Source organism: Phocoena phocoena, chromosome 17 (assembly GCF_963924675.1).
Source record: "Phocoena phocoena chromosome 17, mPhoPho1.1, whole genome shotgun sequence".
In the NCBI taxonomy this organism is placed as follows: Eukaryota; Metazoa; Chordata; class Mammalia; order Artiodactyla; family Phocoenidae; genus Phocoena; species Phocoena phocoena.
The window spans coordinates 62,063,443-62,086,807 of record NC_089235.1 but is presented as its reverse complement, the minus strand read 5'-3'; the positions used below and the strand labels follow the sequence as shown (position 1 = coordinate 62,086,807).

Sequence of the window (23,365 nt, the reverse complement as noted above, 5' to 3'; positions counted from 1 at the left end):
ATGAGGAGGACCCGCGACGAGGTGGACGCGACCCTGCAGATCGCCAAGCTGAACGCGGCCGAGCTGCTGCCCACCGTGCACTGCCTGGGCTTCGGCCCCGGGGCCAGCGCAGCCGCCGGCGACTTCTGCCTGCTCGAGTTGGAGCCCTCGCTGTGCCAGCAGCTTGAGGCAGGACACAGGTGAGCCGGGGCCGGGACCTGCCGCCTCCAGCCTCGTGCCATCCACCTTCTGATTTTCCTGCGGGGAAACACAGGATGGGGAAACGGGGCCAGAGAGGTGCATTGATTTGACCACGTCCCTCGCAGCAGGTCGGTGACCTGATCCCCAGCTGGCTGCCTTTTCCCGAGGAGTCCGCGCCACTTTTAATCCGTCCAGTTAGCTGGACTAGTCCGGCTGGTCTTGGAGGCCTCTGTCAGCGGAAACAAGTCCGGAAATAGAACCTCGGGGAAGTTTTGGAGATGTTAACAGTGAGACCAGGCACTGCACAGAACGCTTTGCCATTCTGAAAGTCCAATGGTAATAACCAGTATTTAGGGAGTCCCTCTTGCCTGCTACTTATATGTATTTTACTCAGTAGATAGGACTTGGGGGGAATGAGTGTAAAGCTGTTTTTACAGACTTGGTAATTGTGGAAGGCCCTCAAAAAACAGACTTGCTTGGGGTCGCTCAGTGGGGATCGGAAGCTGTTTTCTAATTCTAGGTCAGCTACACATTTGCTGCAAGACCATGGGCTGAAAAACAGAGGAGGGCTTCCCTGGTGGCGCAGTGGTTGAGAGTCCGCCTGCCGATGCAGGGGACGCGGGTTCGTTCCCCGTCCGGGAGGATCCCACATGCCGCGGAGCGGTTGGGCCCGTGAGCCATGGCCGCTGGGCCTGCGCGTCCGGAGCTTGTGCTCTGCAACGGGGGAGGCCACGGCAGTGAGAGACCCGCGTACCGCAAAAACAAAACAAAACAAAGCAAAACCAGGAGAAGTCCGTTCTCTCAACTTTGTGCAGTCCCTGGAAATGAGGGAAGTGAGGAGTTAGGGACTCTGGTTTAATTCTGTTCTGCTCTGTTGTTCCTCCCACACCTGTATTTTATTAGGTATCGTTTGTTCTCTTTTATGCTTTTTTAATTGAATCCTTCAGGCTTTCACTTTGCCTACTTTACTCATCTAGCCGTGTTATAGTTAACTGGCCAGTCTTCAGATGCTAGCAATAACGTATCTTTAAGGGAACTGAAGGAGAACGTCACTCATGGGTTTTCATCCCAGCTGAGTTGGCAGGAATTTGAGAAAAGACTTCAGGTGCGAGGACCTTCTTTGTCCAGCTATAGTTAATCTAGCTGACAAACCAGAATGAAAATGTGTGTTTTAATTTTTTTTTTTTTTTTTTTTGTAGAAGGAAGGGGTAGTTGTTTTAAACGAAATATTTGAAAGCAGGGATAGTGCCACGTGGAAATAAATGTTAGAGTAGGTACTTGGGACTATTAAATGTTGTTAGCACCAAGAAGCTTTAAAAAACCTTTTATTTCCACTTAAGGATTAGTGTTTTTTTTTTTTTTTTTTTTGCGGTACGCGGGCCTCTCACTGTTGCGGCCCCTCCCGTTGCAGAGCACAGGGTCCGACGCGCAGGCCCAGCGGCCATGGCTCACAGGCCCAGCCGCTCCGCGGCATGTGGGATCCTCCCGGACGGGGAACGAACCCGCGTCCCCTGCATTGGCAGGCGGACTCTCAACCGTTGCGCCACCAGGGAAGCCCCAAAGGATTGGTTTTAAAAAAATATTTTCAGTCTTCTATTTCAGGGTTTTTATTATTTATTTAAAAGAAATGAATTGTGTACAGGAGGTTTAAATACTTTATAGACAAGGAAAACTACTAGAATCAGCTCCTTTTTTGTCATCTCCATTATCTTTATCATTTTCTTCTTCCACCTCCTCACTTTTGTCCTTCCCCTCTTCCTTCTTCTTGCTTTTTTCCACCTGTGACCCTTTGTCAGAGACATCATTTAGTTTAGTTTGTAAACATACCATTTTCATATTTTTCATTCAACATTGCAGCTTTCTTTTCTCAGGGTCCCGATTTCTTTGCAGCATAGGTGACGATTAGGCCAGGTTGTGCTCCTTTGATTGTTAGGGGATACTCAGGCCAAAACAAGGACAACTCTTGGGTGGGTACCAGGACCAGCAGCATGGTCATCATCTGGGAGCTTATTAGTATTGCAGAGTCCTAGGTCCCATCCCAGGCATACTGCATCCTGATCTGCTTTTTAACAGGGGTCCCTAACGTGCCTACACATAAGTTTGAGAAGTATTGCTTCAGTAATTTTAGAAAGTTGTGAAATCTTGACTGAAGCTTTTGGAAGCTTTTCCCAGCAGTTTGCACAAAGATGCCACGTGGAAACATTTGGCCTCTTGGCCTCCTTGGATCTTTTTTGCCCATGTGGAATTATTTTTCCTTAGTGAGGCCACCGGCTGCCCCTCTGGGTCTCAATTGGCCCAGGCCTTGCTCTGTGGAGCTCATGGGAGGGCTGTGAGAGCAGGGGCCAGACACAGCCTTAAGACTTAGCTTTAAATTCTAGAAGCCTAGGGGATTTTGGAACTGTTTATAATGAAGATGTCCATTGGTGTCTCAGTAAACCAAGTATTTTCTTTTCCCACTTTCCTGCAGTCTTGTGATTCGTGGTGATAAGGATGAGAAGGCCGTTCTGTGCAGTAAAGACAAAACATATGACTTGAAAATAGCAGACACTTCCAATATGTTGCTTTTTATTCCTGGTTGTAAAACTCCAGACCAGATGAAGATGGAAGAGACACAGTGTAACATTATTCACACTGAGGTACTGTCTTCTGTCTCCTGATTTATGTGAGAATGACAACACATGTGCCAATCTTGCATTTAATTAAAAACCCGAGGTGTGGGACTTCCCTGGCGGACCAGTGGTTAAAATTCCGTGCTCCCAATACAGGGGGCAAGGGTTGGATCCCTGGTCGGGGGAGCTAAGATCCTGCATGCCGCACAGCATGGCCAAAACAAACAAACTTGAGGTGTGGAATGTACAATCATAGAGAATCTGAAAAGTTCCCTAATGAAATTTGAAATTTCTCAGCATTATTTTTGTTTGTTCAGAGTCGCGTAAAGTTGTCTTTCTTATCCCAATCTGATTTTTAAGTCCCAGATAAGCTGACCATTTTCTGTAATATAGAAAATCTGCTATTAGGTGACTCATTTTAAAAGTTTTACCATGGGGCTTCCCTGGTGACTCAGTGGTTGAGAGTCCGCCTGCTGATGCAGGGGACACGGGTTCGTGCCCCGGTCTGGGAGGATCCCACGTGCCGCGGAGCGGCTGGGCCCGTGAGCCATGGCCACTGAGCCTGCGCGTCCAGAGCCTGTGCTCCGCAACGGGAGACGCCACAACAGTGAGAGGCCCGTGTACCGCAAAAAAAAAAAAAAAAAAAAAGTTTTACCATGGATAGGTTTTGAAAGAACTCCCTCAAACCATAACTAGTGCATTAGATGAGGTAGAGAAATGAAGAAATTTGTTTCTGAGGGAAGTGTGTTTTTCACCTTTGAAATTAGTTTAGTTCATTACTATTCATAGCCATGTATAACAAATTTTTAATTATTTTGGAGACTGCTGTTGGCAGTTGGCAACAGTTTGGTATCTGTTGGCAGATACCAAACCAAAGTTTCCATCCTGGCTAAATTGTTACATATATACAATCAAAGCACAGCCCTTAAACCTATTAAACTTTAGGCCAGCTACTTCCTAAAAACAGAATTGGAATAGAAATAAGGGAAAATACTGGGACATTTCAGTGATTCATATATGTTGCTAGAACAGAAGAGCTGCCAGTAAATATTGTATTTTGTTTTTTTGTAGGGTTTTGTAGGTGTTTTGGGAGGGTATAACAACACCTGTGAGTATCTTTGAGCTCTTATGGGAATTCTGTGTTCTGAGACTGAGTAAAACTTAACAAAGCTCTACTAACTAGAGTTTTTAAATGGGTGGTTGCATTTTAGATGCCTAAAAAGCCTGGGTAAGGAATGCACGTGAGCAAAGCAGACTGGTGTTGGTAAATGGTAGTGGATACCCAGTCTCAGGAGTAATAGGGAGTGGGGGATCTATGGTAGATTGGCGCACACAAGCCCCAAGTAAGTGCATGGGCACTTCTTGGCCTTGTGGGAAAGCAGGCCCAGCATTGCCAGATCTTCTGATTTCCTTTGTCCAAGTGAAGCTTAAAATTTAGATTTTGGGGGGCAACATCTTATTTTTCGATGTTGGCAACTAATGAAAACTCTATACTAAACCTCCCTTTTTCCCCAACACAAAAGTACACACCATTTGTGCATTGGATACAGCCAGCAGGCTGCCAATTTGTGAACTGTGGATGAAATCAATCTTTGTGTTTTGGTCCTTAAACTTTTCTCAGATTCAGCAGCATCTGCATTAGGCTCTGGGCCTTGTGTTGTCAATCAAGGCTTCTACTAGTTTTAGAGTAGATGCATTCCCTGACCTTGCATGTTAGAGCTGGAAGGAAACAATCCATTTCTGCCTTTTTCCCTTCTTTCATGTGAAACAGTTATTGGGCACCTACTAAGTGCTAGACATTGGGCAAATCCTGGAGATACAGAGAGAGATAAGAAATATTTATCCATCATTTAGCCACTGTCACCTGGATTTCTTTAAGTGATAAGCCTCTCACTGTTTCACAAGTCCATAAGGAATTAGTTGCAATTCTAACTAGTGGGAAGTTCTTGTATTGAATAGGAGTCTTTCTTCCTTAACATAATGAGCAACACAGAACAAGGGTTCCCTCCCTTCCCTTTATCATATATTAATTGTTTGAAGAGAGTGATAATGCTTTTTCTTTGTTTTCTGTTTGTCAGCCTAAAGATATTCTTCTGTGTTTCTACCTGGTTTGCAGAATTCTCACCATCCTGGTCATTCTTTTCTGGGCATACTCTAGTTTCCAGCGTATACTTGAGATATGGAGCTTAATTATCCATTCTCACTATGTTGGCAGTCTCCTTAACTGGGGATTGAAAAGATGTTACCTGAAGATACCCATCCATCTGCTTGAGATGGCTGGACGGGGGCCTTCTCAACAGAAAGAATACTTTGGCTCCCTTTTCTTGCTTCTTGTGGAGGGCAGATGGGTTGGTTGAAATTTTATATGAAGATTTCTTTTAGAATGGCCCCTAAATGATTATGATGTATTTGTAATTTCTAGATCTTTGGTTTTTCTAATAATTACTGGGAATTAAGAAGATGTAGACCTAAATTAAAGAAGCTAAAGAAACTTTTGATGGAAAATACCTATGAAGGACCTGACAGTCAAAAAGAAAAGGATTCAAATCACTCAAAAGTAAGACTAGTATTTTCATTTTTTAATTTGGAATTTAAAAAATAGAGCTATAGAGACACTTAATGCTGACTTCTTTTTAAAGTTCATATTATGTAAATTTCAAACATACCCCAAAACAGAAAGATCTCCAAATATTCATCACTCTCGAACATCTGTCAATATTTTGTCAATCTTATTTATTCTGTCCACCTGCTGCCTTCCACCTTTTTTGTTTTTTGTCTTTTTCTGGAGTATTTTAAAGCAAGTCCTAGATATCACGGTGACATTTATGTAGCTGAAAGCTTCTCATGTCCCTAACTAAGAAATAATAGTTTTTTAGAGGTTAAGATAATTTATTTAATTAAAAGTTATAATTAGGGGCTCTTGAGAAAAGACATTATGAAAATGGAAAGTCAGAATGGACTAATTCCTGGAAGTATGGAAAAATATTTATAAACCAGGTAAAAAAAAATTTAAGTTTTAAATGTAATTCAAAGTTATAGAACTCTCCTGGTATTCTGAAGACCATATTTGTATTAGAAGTTTGACTGATTGAATTTTTTTCTTTGTAACAGCTTTATTGAGATATAATTCATATACCAAGCAATTTACTCATTTTAAAGTATATAATCCACCGGTTTTTAGTACATTAACAGAGTTGTGCAGTCATCACAATGAAGTTTAGAATATTTTCACCACCCCCAAAAGAAACCCTGTACCCCTTAGCTGTTAATTTCTAATCCTACCTTTCCCTCCTTCTCTCTCCCACCTCCACCCTAGGCAGCCACTAATCTACTTTCTGTCTCTATTGATTTGCCTCTTCTGGACCTTTCACATGAATAGAATCAGTAAGTGGCCTTTTCCGACAGGCTTCTTTGACTTAGCGTGCTGTTTTCAAGGTTCATTCATGTTGTAGCATGTATCAGTAGTTCATTTTTACTGCTGAATAGTACCCCATCTTATGGATATACCATAGTTTATTCATCCATTCATCAGTTGATGGACATTTGGGTAGTTTCTACTTTTTGAATATTATTGATTATTTAATAATTATGGATAACACTGTTGTGAACGTTCATGTACAAGTTTCTAGGGAACCTATGTTTTCATTATTCTTGGATATATATATATACACACACATACATACATACATACATACATACATACATACCTAAGGGTGAAATTGATGGGCCCTGTGCTTACTCTGTATAACCTTTTGAGGAACTCCCGGACTGTTTTCCAAAGTGGCTGTACTATTTGACATTTCCATTGTATGAGGGTTCCAGTTTCTCCACATCCTAGACAGCAGTTGTTTCTATCTGTCTTTTCTGTATCCATCCTAATGGGTTTGAAGTGGTATCACTGTGGTTTTGATGTGCACTTCCCTGATGACTAATGATGTTGAGCATCTTTTCATGTGCTTGTTGACTATTTCTATATCTTTGGAGAATGCCTATACAGAAACCCCTTTGCCCAATTTTTAATTGGGTTATTTATCTATTTATTACTAAATTATAGGAGAGTTCTTTATATAATCTAAATATAAGCTCCTTGACAGATAGATGATATGCAAATATTTTCTCCTATTTTATGAGTCGCCTTTTCTTGATTTTTTAAAATTGAGGTAAATAAACAGAACATAAAATTTACCACTTTAACCATTTTGACCTGTACAGCTCTGTGGCATTACATACACTCACATTGCTCTGCAACCATCACCAGTATCCATCTACAGAAAATTTTCATCTTCCCAACCTGAAACTCTGTACCTATTAAACACTAACTCCCCAGTTTCCCCTGCCTCTCAACCTCCAGCAACCACTATTCCACTTCATGTCTCTGTGAATTTGTCTATGCCAAATCTCCCATGTAAGTGGAATCATACAGTATTTGTCCTTTTGTGTTGATGATGTTTTGAAATACACAAGTTTTCATTTTGATGAAGTCCACATTATCTGTCTTTTGTTGCTTGTGTTTTTGGCATCATATCTAAAACCATTGCCACATCCAACATCACAGTTATCCTGTTTTCTTCTAAGAATCCACTGATTTTATGTAGTAATCATTACAGATTAATAAAAGAAATTAAACTAGGGTATCTTGCCTTAATCTCTTCTATTCATTTATTCAATAAGTCTAAAAAAATTCTTTGGCCTTAAAATGTGCTTGCTTTTTTTTTTTTTTCCTGTTTTCTTGTTTCAGTATACAACTGAAGATTTGCTTGATCAAATTCAGGCAAGTGAGGAAGAAATAATGGCCCAGTTACAAGTTCTAAATGCCTGTGAGATTGGAGGTAGCATGACTTACTATTATTAATAATGATGGAATTGGGCATCATATGAGAGACATTTTTGGACATCTTCACCTGTTTACTGCTGTTCCATGCTATTTATTTAACCTTCTTTTGGGCTCAGAGATGATATTTGTATTTTGGGGTGTGGGGTAGAGACTACGTGTGATCACCTTTACAGTCTCTGACCAGTGACTTTTTCTACTCCTTACAGGCCTTTTTCTTTGGACTGAGTGGTAATAGAAGAACCATATTAGATCAGGAAAGGTCTTAGATATCAGGTAGTCTAATCCCTTCATTGTTTTCAATAGGTGAGGAAACTAAGGCCTAGGAAGGGAAACGGACCTGTCCAGGGTTCCATGTTGAGTTAGTGACAGGATAAGGCATAAAACCCAGGTACTTGAACTCCTGGTTCAGAATTAACTCACTGTATTTCCAAATTGCTTGGAAGATGTGTTTCTTCTTGTGATAACTCAACATACTTTTAAATGTGTTAAGTAGTTTATGTAAGAAACCTGTATAAAAGTTGTAGTGGTATGTGTTGGTCTCAGGGGTTAATGGAGAAGCCCAGTACTATCTTGTATTTTGATTATCTCCTGGTCTGGAGTGGTAGAGTAGGAGCTATTTTTTTTCTCCGGCATCTGGGCCTGCAGTAATACTTGAGTAGATGTTTGTGTGCATTTATCAGCCCTCTTTTTTTTTTTTTTTTTTTTTGGTGGTACGCGGGCCTCTCACTGTTGTGGCCTCTCCAGTTGCGGAGCACAGGTTCCGGATGCACAGGCCCAGCGGCCATGGCTCACGGGCCCAGCCGCTCCGCAGCATGTGGGATCTTCCCGGACCAGGGCAAGAACCTGTGTCCCCTGCATTGGCAGGTGGACTCTCAACCACTGCGCCACCAGGGAAGCCCTTTTTCAGCCCTCTTAAGCTTGCCCAGAGAAGCAGCTTAATTCTGCACCCATGTGTTAGAAAGGAGGAAATTGGCATGGTTTGGTGGATGCACTCCTAAATCTTTTAAGCAAGATAAGCTTTTGTGAGACTGTAACTCTCAAATGTGGTGAATTCTGCTGAGTGAAGCAGCTGCAGATGACTTTATAACTAACTGGAAACACTTAGCTCTTTGTTGTGGTTCCTTGAGACACATTTGGTCCTAATCATCGGGCATAAAGTTTCTAATTGTAGATGCCTGCTGCTAATTACTATGGTATAGGGGGTACCATGAATGTTAAGGTTAAAAAAAAAAAAAGAACCAATGGGCTTAATGCAGCCCTCTGTATTATTCACTTATTGCATGGGAATGCATAACATTTTGGGGGGTATGTGTGTGTGGGGATGCAAAGATTATTTTTTCCTAGTTTTCTTTTTCAGTTTTACATCACGCATTCCATTTTTTAACATTGCCTTTATTTTTTCAGAGTAAGAATAGGAACATTCTCCCTTGGTGTGAGTGTACTTGAATTGGTGGGTGTGTATGTGATTTGTTTCTCCAGGGGTGGTGGTAGTGCCTTTGGTTATAAGATGGCATTTCATAGTCTTTCACAGGAATAGGGAAATGTGTCTTGAGGCTCAGCTTTTATTTTGCCGCTGGTCCACATTGTACTTCTGAGTCTGTTATCTCTTAAATGATCTAGACTTCGTTATGAGCATCCAAGATCGCTGAGATGAGGGTTGTAACCATGGCAGTGCCCCATAGCAGAGATCACTGTGTGGGATATCCAACTTATGACCTTCACCTCATTTGTATGACGTTCTAATGAAATGACTGTACCAGCTACAGGTTTCCACATTTCCATTTAGAACGACAAGATTATTGTGAGATAATTGAGTATTAAAGCACTTGAAAAAAAATCAAAATGTTAGTCATATGAAAAGTACTCTTTAAAAACCATCTGATCTCCCATAAGACACAATTTGTAATGATCAGGAGACAAGCATAAACAGAAGCATTGTTTATAAAGAAAGCTAAGGCTTTTCATGTCTCTTTTTTGCAGTGGGCAAGAGTTTACTGCTGCTTTATCGGTCTATCAGCCAATTCATTTGTTTAAAATGTCCTTTGGTAAATATAACTTTTGGAATTTGTAGGTTATTGGAGGATTCTTGAATTTGATTATGAGATGAAACTTCTGAATCACATAACTCAGCTTGTGGATTCTGAATCTTGGTCTTTTAGTAAAGTTCCCTTGAATACATGCCTTCAGGAACTTGGACCATTAGAGACAGAGTAAGTATGTTATTCATTGTCCTTCCAGATTTCCTTAAGGGGAAGAAAATTATTTTCAGGGTAGGACTAAACCCAGGGCATAGACTATCTATATTTTGATATCTTATAGAAATCTAAAGAATATACAACCAAGAAGGACTTGGGAATTTTGGTCATTGGGGTGAATAAATGTGTATCTTTTTTTTCTCTGCCATAAAAAATATAAAGGAATAATTTAAGCTATTTTGTAATAAAGGTATGCTCATATAATTTATGTAAAAATATTTAGCATGGGACCTGGTATATAGTAACTGTCCAGTGTATTTTAGTTTCTAATGTAAAGTTTTATACTTGGCAACCAAAATCCTTTAGTTATTTCAAATTTATATCTTAGTTTCTAGTTAGCAATGGTGTTTAAAGGATAATGTATAAATATGTGAAAAACTTTTCAAATAAGTGTTTAAAATTTTTCAGGGAAATGATCGGACACTGTCTTAAATGTTATGGAAAGAGATATACGGAGGAAGGTAAGATTGGGAAAGTATTTTAATGGGTATTTTAACTCTTATGTGTTAAAATTGGTATGCCTTTTTCAAGTGTCTTCCTGTTAAAAATAAGAACTCCATAGGGTGATGGGAGATGAGTTGTGTATAAAAATGAGTAGTATAATTAATTGTCAGAGGACCATATGAAACTCTCTTTGATACGTTTTCCTTAGGTGAAGTTTATTTTGAATTGAGTGCAGATAAAATCTGCAGAGCTACAGCAGAAATGCTACTTCAGAATGCAGTGAAATTCAATCTCGCTGAGTTTCAAGAAGTGTGGCAACAGAGTGTTCCTGAAGGAGTGATAACTAGGCTCGATCAGCTTAAGGTAAGGTAGCGATGGTGATTACCTCCATAACTCAGCAGGTTGCTAGGTGAAATGAAGCCTGTATTGGAACTGAATTTGGAGCCTGTTTATTTTCCTAGCCCCCCATTAGGAGTGCATTCTACATCACAAAAATCCTTAAAAAACCCCCCAAAATCCCACTTTATTGAAGTGTAATTTACATATCACAGTTCACCCTTTTGAAAAGGGTGATTTGTAGTAAATTTAATGAGTTACCAGCCACCACAGTCTAGTTTTAGAACATTTGTCAACTCAGTGAGATCACTCAGGCCCATTTACAGTTTATCCTGGTTCCCACCTGGTGTATCTCATTTTGTTCCTTTTCTCTCCATTTCCATCAGCATTGTCTTAGCTGAAACTATCATGTTTGGCTCACAATAGCATCCCGAAGCGGGCCTTCTGTACTTTTAACTGCCCACCTCCAATCCATTCTCTGTGGTGCTACTAAAATGATCTTTCAAAAATGTCCATCAGATTAGATGAACTTCGCTTAAATCACTTTAATGATTTCCCATTGCATTTAAGATATAAAATCCAGAGTATTTTAATATAAAATAATATTTTACAATAAAATATGTAAAATCTTGGTCTACAAGGCTCTTCATACCATCCCCTGTAAGCTTCATCTCTTGATACTTTCTCTCCTGTCTACTGCATACCAGCCTTCTTTCAGATTTAAGATCATCAAGCTCTTTCCTACCTTAGGACTTTTACACAAAGCTTTTTGTTGTAGAATAAACTTCTCCCCAGTTTCACCTGGCCACCTCCTACACATCTTTGAGTCACTTCATCAAGGAGGCCTTCCTTTACTCTAAAAAAAAAATACTTCCTGTTTTACTCTCCATGGCACCCTGGATTTCTCCTTCATGGTACTCTCACTTAGCTTCAGAAAAATGTTTCATTATGTGGTTCCCTGCTCTCCACTTTAATAGAATTTTTTTCACTGTTGCTTGCCAATATATAGCATACTGCCTGGCATGTAGTATATGCTCAAAGAGAATTTATTAAATAAGTGAAAGTATTTGCTCAATATTTACAGAGTTCCTTTTATGTCTAAACACCTTGCTAGATGCTGAGCAGAAAACGTCACACAAGGTGCCATCTAGGTCCTCAGCCTGGGGTCCGGCAGTGGGGGTGCACATTACATGTATATATCTCTTCTGACAATGTAGAGTGATCTGTGCCATGGGAAAAGCATGCACAAGGTATTATGGGAGCAAATGAAGGGGCTTATCCATCTGACTGGTCAATCAGGGATGATTTTCTGAAGGAATGAATGTTTTAGCTGCCGAGTATGAAAGGATCATGTGTTACTCTAGACGGAAGGGCAGAGACAAGGTTCCAGGAGAGACAAGGTTCCAGGAGAGCATGAAGGGATAAAAATTGGGACACACAGTAGGGATGCATGACTGGAGAGAAGGGTGCTGGTGAGTTGGTGAAGGACACTATGGACTGTGCTAAGGAATTTCAACTCTATCTAGAAAGCTCTTTGGGGCCATTGAGTGGCATCAGTTAGAAATGCTACCTGATGAGTTTTGCCTTTTGGAAAGAACACTATGACAGTAATGAGGATGGACTGATGGAAGGTTGGCTAGATTATGAAAAATTTAGGTTTCCAACACTTTACTCCTAACTAAGAGAGTATTGGCCAAAGAAATAGGTGATGGGGAAAGGATAGAGAAATGTTAAGGTCTTAAAATCTATATGATTTAGTGACCACTTACATGTGGGGTTTGAATAATGGAATCTAGGAAGATGCCTTGGTTTCCTAGGATTAGCAGGATGAGAACAGGTTTGGATGACAAACACAATGAGTGCATATATAGGTTTGGATATAGAGGTCTGGTGCTTGGAAGAGGGATTTGAGTTGAAGATACTTGCTGATGACTGTAATATTTGTAAGTAAGTGGTGGTTGAAGTCACGGGTTTAGAGAGGTTACCTAGGACAGTGACGGTGAAACAAGTAGCGGGATGGGGTAGGGGGCCAGGGAACTACAACATCAAGTTAGGAGAAAAACAATGAGATCGTGATGCAGGCTTAAAGGCTTAGAGGAAGGAGTGACCAACACTAACAAAATAAACGGGTCTAGCGAGATGAATCCAAGAAAAGGGCCCACTGGATTTGGCAACGACAGGTCATCAGTGACCTTTAGAACTAGAGCCATCTCAAGAAATTGGTGGTAGTAAAAGCCAGGTTACAAGTAAGTCACTGCTTAGAGGAGCTCTTTTATGAAGAAGGCTATTGTAAGTTTCTGGGTAGTTTGTGTAAGTTTCATGTGGATGATGTTTTAAATACCTTGGGCTAAGCTAAACGTAAGGTAAATGAGTCATTTTTAAACATCAGACCATTACTTGAACTGTCCTTTTTCTCATTTTTTACAGGGTTTAGCCTTGGTGGATAGACACTCAAGACCAGAAATCATATTTTTGCTGAAAGTAGATGATTTGCCTGAGGATAATCAGGAACGGTTTAACAGTCTCTTCTCTCTGAGGGAGAAGTGGACAGAAGAAGATATTGCTCCATATATTGAGTAAGTAATTTCTTACAAATTGATTTTTTTTTTTTACGGTACGTGGGCCTCTCACCGCTGTGGCCCCTCCCGCTGCAGAGCACAGACTCCGGACGCGCAGGCTCAGCGGCCATGGCTCACGGGCTCAGCCGCTCCGCAGCATGTGGGATCTTCCTGGACCGGGGCACGAACCTCTGTCCCCTGCATCGGCAGGTGGACTGTCAACCACTGCGCCACCAGGGAAACCCACAAATGGATTTTGACTGTTCTTCTTATGATGAGTGGCATAGGGTTTTAGATTATCAGAATTTTTTTTTTTTTTTTTGAGTATTCCTGGAAGACACTGCTTCCTTCCAAACTTTCTCCAGTGGTGGCTGTCTTCTCTATCATTCTTCACAACTGCTGATCTGGGAGGGTGGGGTATGTGTCATCTCTCTTCCTTACTACTGCTTCTAGAATCACTTCGTTGCTCTTCTCCTTTCAAACTGCAACTCATAGAGGGACAGTCAACTATATACCCTCCTATGACTCTAAGGCAAGCACCCCTCTCTGATGGCCACCTTCTTTCTTTCCCACTCCCTTACTTTAACATTCTGGTAGAAGCCAGCCTGTGGAAGAACAAGTTAGCCCTGAAGCCACTGCTTGTAGAACCAATCTCAAAGCCACTAATAAACACTACCACTTCCTCACTGCATCTCCCGCCTTTCAGGGCCTCTCGCTTCTCTTTCCCCGGCTTGCTTTCCAGGGTCAGTCTTTCTCTTACTGTACCCGCTCTACTCTTTGCACCCTATCTCTGTGTCTTGTCATACCTCATTGGCAAAAATCTGCAAAGATTAAACCCAACTTTCTGTTTACTCTGTACCTGCACCAGGGCAGCTGAAATTTCCTGGAGAGAAATGACACAGTGTGACTTGCTAGTCTCACTTAAAAACTTAAGTGGTAATTAGCAGGGCCCCTGACAAGGCACCATTTCCTCATGAAATTTTTCAACCATTGGAACTTACTTTACATCTTTTTTTCTCTTTTCATAGCAGCAATACCCCGTTTCCTCTTCATCCTCAGCTTATGACCGTATTTTCTTTTTTGGCTGCATTGGGTCTTCATTGCCGTGCATGGGCTTTCTCTAGTTGAGGCGATCAGGGTCTCCTCTTCATTGCAGTGCGCGGGCTTCTCATTGCGGTGTCTTCCCTTGTTGCAGTTGCAGAGCACGGGCTATAGGCGCGTGGGCTTTAGTAGTTGTGGCGCATGGTCTCAGTAGTTGTGGCTCGCGCTCTAGAATGCAGGCTCAGTAGTTGTGGCACACGGCTTAGTTGCTCCGCGGCATGTGGGATCTTCTTAGACCAGAGCTCGAACCTGTGTCCCCTGCATTGGCAGGCAGATTCTTAACCACTCTACCACCAGGGAAGCCCACGACCATATTTCTTGAGAAAACAGAAGCAGACAAGACAAGACAACTACCTCCTTTCCCATGGCCTAGTCTGCCAGCCTCCTGTGTGGGCACACACTTGCTCTGCCGTCCATCCTGTGTGATGCATGAACTGTCCTTGCTCCTAAGGCCAACCCTCCTTCTGCACTAGATCCATCCCCTCTGGCCTTGTTAAAAGGATCCTCTAGTTGTCCCTTCCCGTGTTGTGTTATCGTCTCCCACCAACTCGATTATGGCCAGCAACATATGTATCACTATGAACAGTATTCTGCAGTACTGTTCATCTTAAAAAAAATAACAGTCTACGGTACCCCACGTCCTCTGCTCTCCTTCACAAGAAAGCTCCCTTTAAAAGTTTGTGTACTCACTCTCTGCTTCTTTGTCTCCCATTCTTTCCTTAACCCAATGACAGATCCTTAACCCAATGGCATCTGTCTTTTTTACATTCAGTGGTCAATTGTCTGTCCTTGTTTACTTGGCCTCTTAACACTATTTGACGCAGTGGACCACTTCCTACTTGAAACACACCAGCCTTCTCCCTTCTCCCCCAAGGCAGCTCCTTTTCCATCTCTTGCTGATGTCTCCTTGTTTTCCCAATCTTTAAATGTCGGAGTGCTCTAGCATTCTATTATTGGCTATCTTCTTTTCATTTTGTATTTTTTCTTTTGGTGCCCTCATGTAAGCCCAGTGACTTCCTAATTTTATCTTCGTACTTGACCTTTTTCCTGAGCTCCAGATTCTTACATCTAGTTACCTAATCTAAATTTCTGCTTGGATATCTAATAGGAATTTCAAACATGCTCATAATGGAACTGTTGATTCCCCCTGTCCTAACCCCATCACCCTCATCTCAGCTATCAGCACTACCATTAATCCAGTTACCCAAGCAAAATGTCTAGAAATCTTCCTTGTCTTTTTTTCTCTTGCCCCCTGTTTCAAACTTTGAGCAAATCCTGATGGATCATCTCATACCTGCCTCTGATTGGTCTCCCTATTTTAGTTTTTGCTCCCTTCTCCTCTCCCCCCTTTTAAACTTCTGGAAAATTTTAAACATTCAAAAGTAGCAGTAAAATATAAGGAACCCTCCATGTACTTACTACCTAGCTTCCATAATCATCAACTCATTGCCTCCATTATTTAAAACTTAGATCACATTATGCTTTTCTACGAAATAAAACCCTCCACTGGCTTCCCATTATATGTACAATTAAATTACAACTCCCTCTCATGTTCTTCAAGGCCCTGTGTGATCTTTCCTTGATCCCTTCTCCAGCTCAGGTCCTCCCATATCTTCCCTTCCCTCATGATGTTCCAGTCAAAGTCTTCTCTCCTTTGAGGTACAGAAGAGGAAGCTAAAATTCAGGTAGGGTAGGTAACCTAGATAAGCTCACACAGGTAACCAGGTATCCAGGTTCTCTGAGTCTAGACCCCACTGTATCACATTGCTTTTATGTCTGATTTGGAAGCCTGTGTGATACAATGGAAAAAACCCAGACTTTGGAGACCTACAGAGCCGGCTGCAAAACTTGGCTCCATCCTTTACCACCTGAACCTCAGTTTCCTTATATCTAACGTGGGGTTAAATAATACATTACTCTTACCGTGCAGGTTGGAGATCATACATGCATGTGATGTACCTCGTTCACTTATGGCTTAGTAATCTCTCCCTACTCTATCTCTCCCACAAATACACACCCTTATGTTTGTTGGAAAGATGGATTTGGGGGAGAGAGATATAAATAGCTAGTGCTGTGAAAATTGTGTTATGTTCCCTAGAATATTTATGATGTTGATTAATTTTTTTTACTGTTCCCACAGAGACTTGTGTGGAGAGAAGCAAACCATTGGTGCATTACTCACTAAATATTCTCGATCTTCGATTCAAAACGGTGTTAAAGTTTATAACTCAAGAAGACCCATTTCTTAAAAAGAACAACAGTCTTGTCTTTGCGACTAAAGTTGCATTGTAAAGTTGCTGGTTATAAGAAGACTTTTTATGTATTTGTATTCCAGACTTTTAAAAACCTAATTCTTTGAGGCATTTTTTTTTTGGCAGTACGCGGGCCTCTCACTGTGGCCTCTCCCATTGCGGAGCACAGGCTCTGGACGCGCAGGCTCAGCGGCCATGGCTCACGGGCCCAGCCGCTCCGTGGCATGTGTGATCTTCCCGGACCAGGGCACGAACCCGTGTTCCCTGCATTGGCAGGCGGACTCTCAACCACTGCGCCACCAGGGAAGCCCTTTTGAGGCATTTTTCTCCTCATCTTAAGCATTTTAAAACTACTGCTCTTTTTTTCCTTAAACGTAATAGGGTATATCTTTCAGGTTATATTTGTATTATGTACACAGTGAAAACAACGACAAAAGAAAGTGTTATTTCCTATATTTAGTGTCTCTTAGTAGTCTTTGTGGGTTTATTTATAGAATAACAGTTTTGCTTTTTTTATATTTAAAATTGCATTTCTTTAATTAGGATTTGACATTCTAATTATTAATACATTTAAAAGTTTTCAGAGAGCTAAATAGCTTCCTAGAAGAGAATTATTTATTCACTTAAATGTCATTTCTCAAGTCAGTTCCCCTCTACTTTTGACTTTGTACCCAAACAGGAGGTCACATGATGCTATATCATTTATCTAAATTAGTTGTTTATATTGATGAAATTGGCTTGACAGCTGCTCCTGTTCACCTGGCTGATGTAGATATGATTTCAGAGAGACAGCAGTGAGCGGTTCTAAAGAGAGATCTTAGTTCCCTGCCCAGGAATTGAACCTGGGTACCTGGATGAAAACCAGGGATCCTAGCCACTAGTCCACCAGGGGCTAGAGGCGAGAAGCAAAGTTCCCCTGGCTCTTGCCCGGTTTGAAAGCAAGAATGTTTCTAGAAGGCAAAAACTGTAAAAACAGGTACAAAGTTTATTATTAGAGACATGGCACAAGTGGGAGAGCACACAGAGAAACAGATTGTTTAAGACAGAAGGCAGAAAGGGTGTGGGTGTCCTCCCTACTGAGGAGCACAGGAAAGAGGTGATTTAAATCACTTACATAAGACAGTTTTTCTGGGTCTTTGTTTATCTTTGGCCAATTATCTTGTTTCTTTTCCCACATCTAACCTGTTCTAGGACACTCCCTAACACGCGTGCCCAACTTTTTGCTAAGGTGGATTCCACCGCAGAGGCTTGTGGGGATGTGTCCACAGATATCATGGGTGCACCCCTCTCTTTTTTGACCTCCAAGGAGCCTTCCTGTGCCTGTGCAGTCAGGGGAATTTTCTTGACCTCAGGAGTGGTCACCTCATCTCTTTACATCAGCAGAGGTCAGCTTCTGCCACTAGCTTTATGCTTGGCGTATAGGGGGGAAAACAAAGCTTCAATTTTACTTCACTTGACAGACACCAGGAGTCCAGCCCAGGGGCCCATCTACTTCCCACCTCAGATATGCACTCTGGGATGAAAGTTTGCGTACTCCCTGTCTGCTTCTTTGTCTCCCATTCTTTCCTTAATCCAGTGACCTCTCTTTAAACCAATTGCATCTATCTCCCTAAATATCCCCCCCATCTTCCATGCCAAATGGTGTTAAAGTTTATAATTCAAGAAGACCCATTTCAATACTAATCCTAAATGAAGAATGCTAACAGTAGTTTATAATCCTATAATAAAGGACACTGACACAGGTAATTCTTGAAAACTACAAGTAATCTCTGGCTGGTTTTGGAATGCTTGATAAAGTTCCTTTACATCTTTACTTTCCTAGTGTGTTTTCGTTTAGACCAAAGTTCAAATTTTAACTTAGCTAATGAACTTGTCACCAAGACAGTTGGAAGGGGTAGGCCAAGGTTAAATCTGGTCCGAAGTTAATTTTTTTTTTAACTGCATAATCCACAATTAACCAAGATTTAACTTAGTGGAATTTACAACTTATTCTCATGCATAAAATGCAAATACGATGGCTTTAAAATATTTGTCCGGTTTTTCAATAAATTCTGCATCTATATAATCCACTAATTTTAGGTTTTTCTCAATAAACACTGAGGCAGCAGTGCCTAGGGAGGACTCCGGAATTCGATTTAGACTCCTTGAGGTCTAATCACGTATTTTACAGCCTAAATCACTGAGCTCCAGTGAATTTATGGTGTCTTTTCACACAGCGGACCAGAGGCACACCTCTCCTAGTTTCCTATTTCCCGGGTTCCTAGTCGCCAGCCCCTGGCTCTTCGAAAACCTTTTCCCCATACTGTTCAATATGTTTGCGCTAAATCTTTAGTCCTCTAAAATTTAGTGTTTCCTTCTTTCCTTCTCGCTGTGTTCGCCTCACCCACAAAATATCTCTGGCCGCTTTCCGAAATTTTAACAGGTCTCACCCACCGTCCGTATACGAAGAGACGAAAACAAAAACTCCGGCACTCGGGCAAGCCCCGCCCACTGACACGGAACTTCCGACTCCTGCCCTCACGGCTGTCCCACTTCCGCTGACGTCGCAGGTCAGAGGTGAGCGGCAAGATGTCGGCTGCCTGGCGCAGTCGGTGCTTGATGTGAGGAGCATCTCCGTGACAGAAGCTCGGCGGAGACAGCTGACGGAGCCGAATCGCTGGAGCGAGTTGGAGGCGTTGGCGGCGGCAGATCGGGCAGGGCCGGGAGTGGGTGCCGAGGGAGCCCCGGCCGCGGGGTGTGACTGTTGGGTGCGCGGGGGAGCGGGGAGTGTCAGGTGCCGGAGACCGGTAATGCCCCGCCGCCCTCCGGGAAGCCGGGAAGCCGAGCTCCGCGGGGTCTCTTCATGCCGCCGACTGGTTTAGAGCCCGCCAGAATGAACAGGAAGAAAGGAGACAAGGGCTTTGAAAGCCCAAGGCCCTATAAATTATAAGTATTTTTTCATCTCCCTTTCTTCTACGTTTGGTTTTCATTAATTATATTTTGTGATTGCTTGAAACTGATTTCGTGGGCCTGGGAGGCCTAGTGGGAAACTGGGAGCCACTCACGGTGATGGGAATGGTGTTTGTAGGGCGAAAATGGTTTGAATGACAGTGTAATTCAGCAGATCTACTGCTTCTTGCAGGTTAATAAACCTTTTTCTTAAAGTACTAAGTTGCATTTTTGCCCAAAGAAATTTATTTTCGTGGCTGTTGCTAAATTTAAAATGAGCAAGTTACCCTAATTTGTAGGGTTTTAGCATGAAAGATAAGTGTGATTCTGAGCTGCCTAGAACACAGTTCTTGTTTGTACTTGGATAGAGTTATGCATTATTTAATAACTGAAATATTTTCTTTATTCTTTAATGTACAACTCATCAGGTCGTCTGCATCAACAACATAAACTTCCAGAGAAAATCTGTTGTGGTAAGTATATCCTCAGCGGTTATAAGCAATAACAGTCCATCCTTTACAGTACTTAGTAACTTTTCTGTCCAGGTAACTGTGTTTCGAGAATAGGTAATAATTAGAACTGAAAAGCCTATATGACTCTAAGGGCCATGGCTGTGCTGTATTGGCTGCCACCTCAATTCTCTCTTTTCTTTTTTTTCCTGTTTCCTGATTAAAGTTTTATTTCTTTTAATCTGTTGCGGAGTATGAAAGTCCGTATTACCAAACATTTTAGAATCGTGTATGAAAGAAGAATAAGTCCACAGCGAGATTTTTTTTCTATGAAAAAAGTTAAGGTTGGTACGTGCACTGACTTTTTAACTTGGCTGTTAAGAGGCTACTTGTGTTTTCTGATTCTCGGCTGACCTTGTTGAGGTGGCAGTGCTTTACACTGAAGCTCTAGATAAGGTGTTTAAAACCTAGCAAACTGCCCGCCCGCCCCAGTTTAGATGTATGGATTGTTGATATATCTGTTCTAGGAAAAGTTCTTGATAACCCAAATAATTTATTCTTTCAGGGAGATCTGTATTAACTAGATCAAAATCTCAGTGAGAGCCGGTTTTCTTTGAGTGAGGACATCAACTTCCCTCTCAAACTTGTTTACTTAAGATGAGCTGTTTAAAAATGTAACCTTTTCATTAGAATCACAGAATCTTAGATTTATAATGATTCTTAAAGGTTTATTAAGTCCCATATCCTCATTTAAGGAACTTCTCTTTCAAAATACCTTACATATGATTATTTACCTTATACTTCATGGAAGGATACTTTAGGTGTGTTGGGTTGTGTGAATTGGGTATGGAAGTTATGAGGATTAAAGAGCCTCGTTAAAAGGTTACTATAATAATCTAGGGTAGAAATGATTTAGCCCTGAATGGAGGTATCATTAGTAAAATGGCATAGAAATAGAGTTGACATGATTGACTGATAGTGAACATTTATTATATACATACTACATGTAAGACCATCTTCTAAGGTTTTGTGTGTATGACCTCAGTTAATCTTCACAGTAACCCCATGAGGTAGATGCTATTTTTTTTTAAATGGATACTATTTTCATCCTTATTTTTATAAGTAAAGCAGCTGAAAGAATGGAGGATAAGTAAATTTCTTAAGGGCATGAAGATAGCAAGTGATTGAGCCATTTTTAATCAGACGTTCCCCTTTCCACATCCTCTACCCCTGGCACAATGATAGGCAGAAAGGAATTGCAGATGACTCTTAACTAGGAATGCTAGAAAGGAGTTGTAGATGATTTTTACGTCCCCCGTTGGAAAGATTGGTTAGATGGCCTATGGGCTAGGGTCCCAGAAGGCACATTCTACAGATTAATTGAGGGAAGTAATGAAGGGACTACTTACGGTTAAGAGAAACCAACAAAAGTTGGAGGAGCACCCTAGGTTAGCAACGACAAACAGTTATCACTTCTAAACCTGAAAGAACAAAGGAAGGGAGAGGTTACAAGAACCTACTGTACCGTAGGAAAGACTTAGCATACAGGAGCTATGGTCTTTGATAGAAGAGTGGGGCTACTGCCTCCTTCAGCCTGGCAGGGAGGATCCTGGGGGAATAAATATACGGAGCTCGATTTTCAGCTTTCAGTTTTCTCTTTGTGCCTCCCAGTTGATCACCCCAACAGGCAGCCAGAGGGCTAGTGCCTAGCTAATGCTACTCCTGGGGTGCAGAGTAAAGCAGAGAGGGCAGATTAGGAGGGGCAAAAGGAGAATATCTAGAACAGTCTACCCCTTTTGCCCCAGATCATCCTCTCTTGTCTTTTGTTATGACGAAAGTGTTCCCAACTTAACGAAGCCCTATCAGCTATTGTAGGCGTTGGCATTAGCTAACTTCCCGTTTTTGTGAGTCAAGTTTTATTTGATCACAGCCACAGCCACTTATTTATACACTGTCTATGGTTGCTTTGGAGCTACAATGGCAAAGTGGAATAGCTGCGACAGAAACTGTGTGGCCCGTTATGTCTGTTTACTATCTGGCCCTTTAAGAAAAAGTTTGCTGATCCCTGGACTAATCTGTTGGTGTGAAGAAATGGCAGTTCAGCATTATTCCCATCTAAGATATTAGCTATCACCAATATCTTTCATATAAGACAGTAGAAGAAAAGTGGTTGAAAGGATGTGAAAATTAATTGCTACAGCCTCTGCTTTCTTTAGCTGGTGTCAAGGTCAGGGTTGATATACACAGCTTCCTTATTCCTCCACCCATTCATTTTTCTCTTTCCTTTTGACAGCATTTCTTTGGGTCTGCCCTAGACGTTCATTCCTGTAGGATCTACATCCTTGCTTGTTTTGACTTCATTGAGTTGTTGCGGTTTTCCATTGATTAGGACTGTTGGTCAAGTGGACCTAAGAGGCATTCCAGTGAATCCCCTGGATTGCAGATGGAATTCTTGCTTTTACTGTGTAGTAGAATCTCAGCTGCTGCTAGTCATTCCAGCCAGTACAGTGACCGCTTTCTCTGCCTGTTAGTTCAGTGGCATGAGGAGCCCAAAGTGGTCAAGTCTCAGCTTCCAGTTTAATAGAACCATGACTCTGTGCCCAGGTGGATGCATTCCTCCCTTAGCTACTAAGACCTCCAAACACACTGACCCTGAGGTCATGAAGACAAGAAGCAAAAATTGTTCAGTGGCTTTTTGAAGGAATGGTGAACATAGTCACTCCAACTTTTGTCCCTTGGTTCCCAGATCTATTTTGGCTATGAAGAGATGACCTGATATATTGTCCACTAGTTTAAGATGGCATCCTGTTGGAGGTCTCAATTGGTGCTGTAACTGAGCCTTCAGTAGTTGATCGTGTCAGCTGCTCTGGATGATAGGACAAAAGGTAAAACGAGTAAATTTTGTGTGTACGAGCCCACTGCCACACTTTTCTATACAGATGGAGGCATGTATGGGATAGCATGTCGACATGTATGGCTTTTTGCACGTATATTATAGTTAGGGAAGGAAAATCTAGAATATGTGTCTATTTTTATATAAAGACAAATTACTGTCTCCCTCCATGATACCAGCTGTCTAATGTAGTCATTTTACTACTGAGTGACTAACTGATCCTTCCTGGGAAGGTCCCATATTAGAAGCTCATTTTGATCCTCTGCTGTTGGGAGGTGAGCACTCAGCACTGGTGGTAGCCAGATCAGGCTTCGTTGGGGGAAGACCTTGTTGCTGGGTTCATGCATAGCCTTGGAGTCTTGCCCCAATGACTACTTTGTATATTGAGCAGGGTGGCTAGGGAAAGAGTCTGGACATCTACTGGGTAGATAATCTTGCCAGTTGATTTTTGAGGGCTCCCTCTGCAGTCTCTGAGGATGCCTCTGTTGGTCATTTATGTGATGACATAAATATTTTCATATTATAG

At 41.6% G+C, this 23,365-nt stretch overlaps 2 protein-coding genes across 2 annotated transcripts in view; both read left to right on the top strand.

Annotated features, from left to right (window-relative positions):
- Positions 1–16,566, top strand: DSCC1 (DNA replication and sister chromatid cohesion 1). Its single transcript, XM_065895657.1, has 9 exons — positions 1–179; positions 2,648–2,816; positions 5,212–5,346; positions 7,528–7,618; positions 9,695–9,833; positions 10,287–10,339; positions 10,531–10,685; positions 13,086–13,234; positions 16,458–16,566. Exons 1-9 carry the CDS (start codon positions 1–3, stop codon positions 16,564–16,566), a joined length of 1,179 nt encoding a protein of 392 aa, XP_065751729.1.
- Positions 16,567–19,411: 2,845 nt separating this feature from the next.
- Positions 19,412–23,365, top strand: part of TAF2 (TATA-box binding protein associated factor 2) — an 80,381-nt gene continuing 76,427 nt past the window's right edge. The window contains exons 1-2 of the mRNA XM_065895117.1: positions 19,412–19,494; positions 19,916–19,970. Of these exons, the coding sequence (XP_065751189.1) occupies positions 19,412–19,494; positions 19,916–19,970 (138 nt within the window). The remainder of the gene's footprint in view (positions 19,495–19,915; positions 19,971–23,365) is intronic.

What these genes read in the sequence shown, in the direction of transcription:
- DSCC1 (XM_065895657.1), top strand. Translation starts at nt 1, where the DNA reads ATGAGGAGGACCCGCGACGAGGTGGACGCGACCCTGCAGATCGCCAAG. An exon ending in CAGCTTGAGGCAGGACACAG is followed by an intron (nt 180 to 2,647) that starts GTGAGCCGGGGC and finishes ACTTTCCTGCAG; the next exon opens with TCTTGTGATTCGTGGTGATA. An exon ending in AGGATTCAAATCACTCAAAA is followed by an intron (nt 5,347 to 7,527) that starts GTAAGACTAGTA and finishes TTCTTGTTTCAG; the next exon opens with TATACAACTGAAGATTTGCT.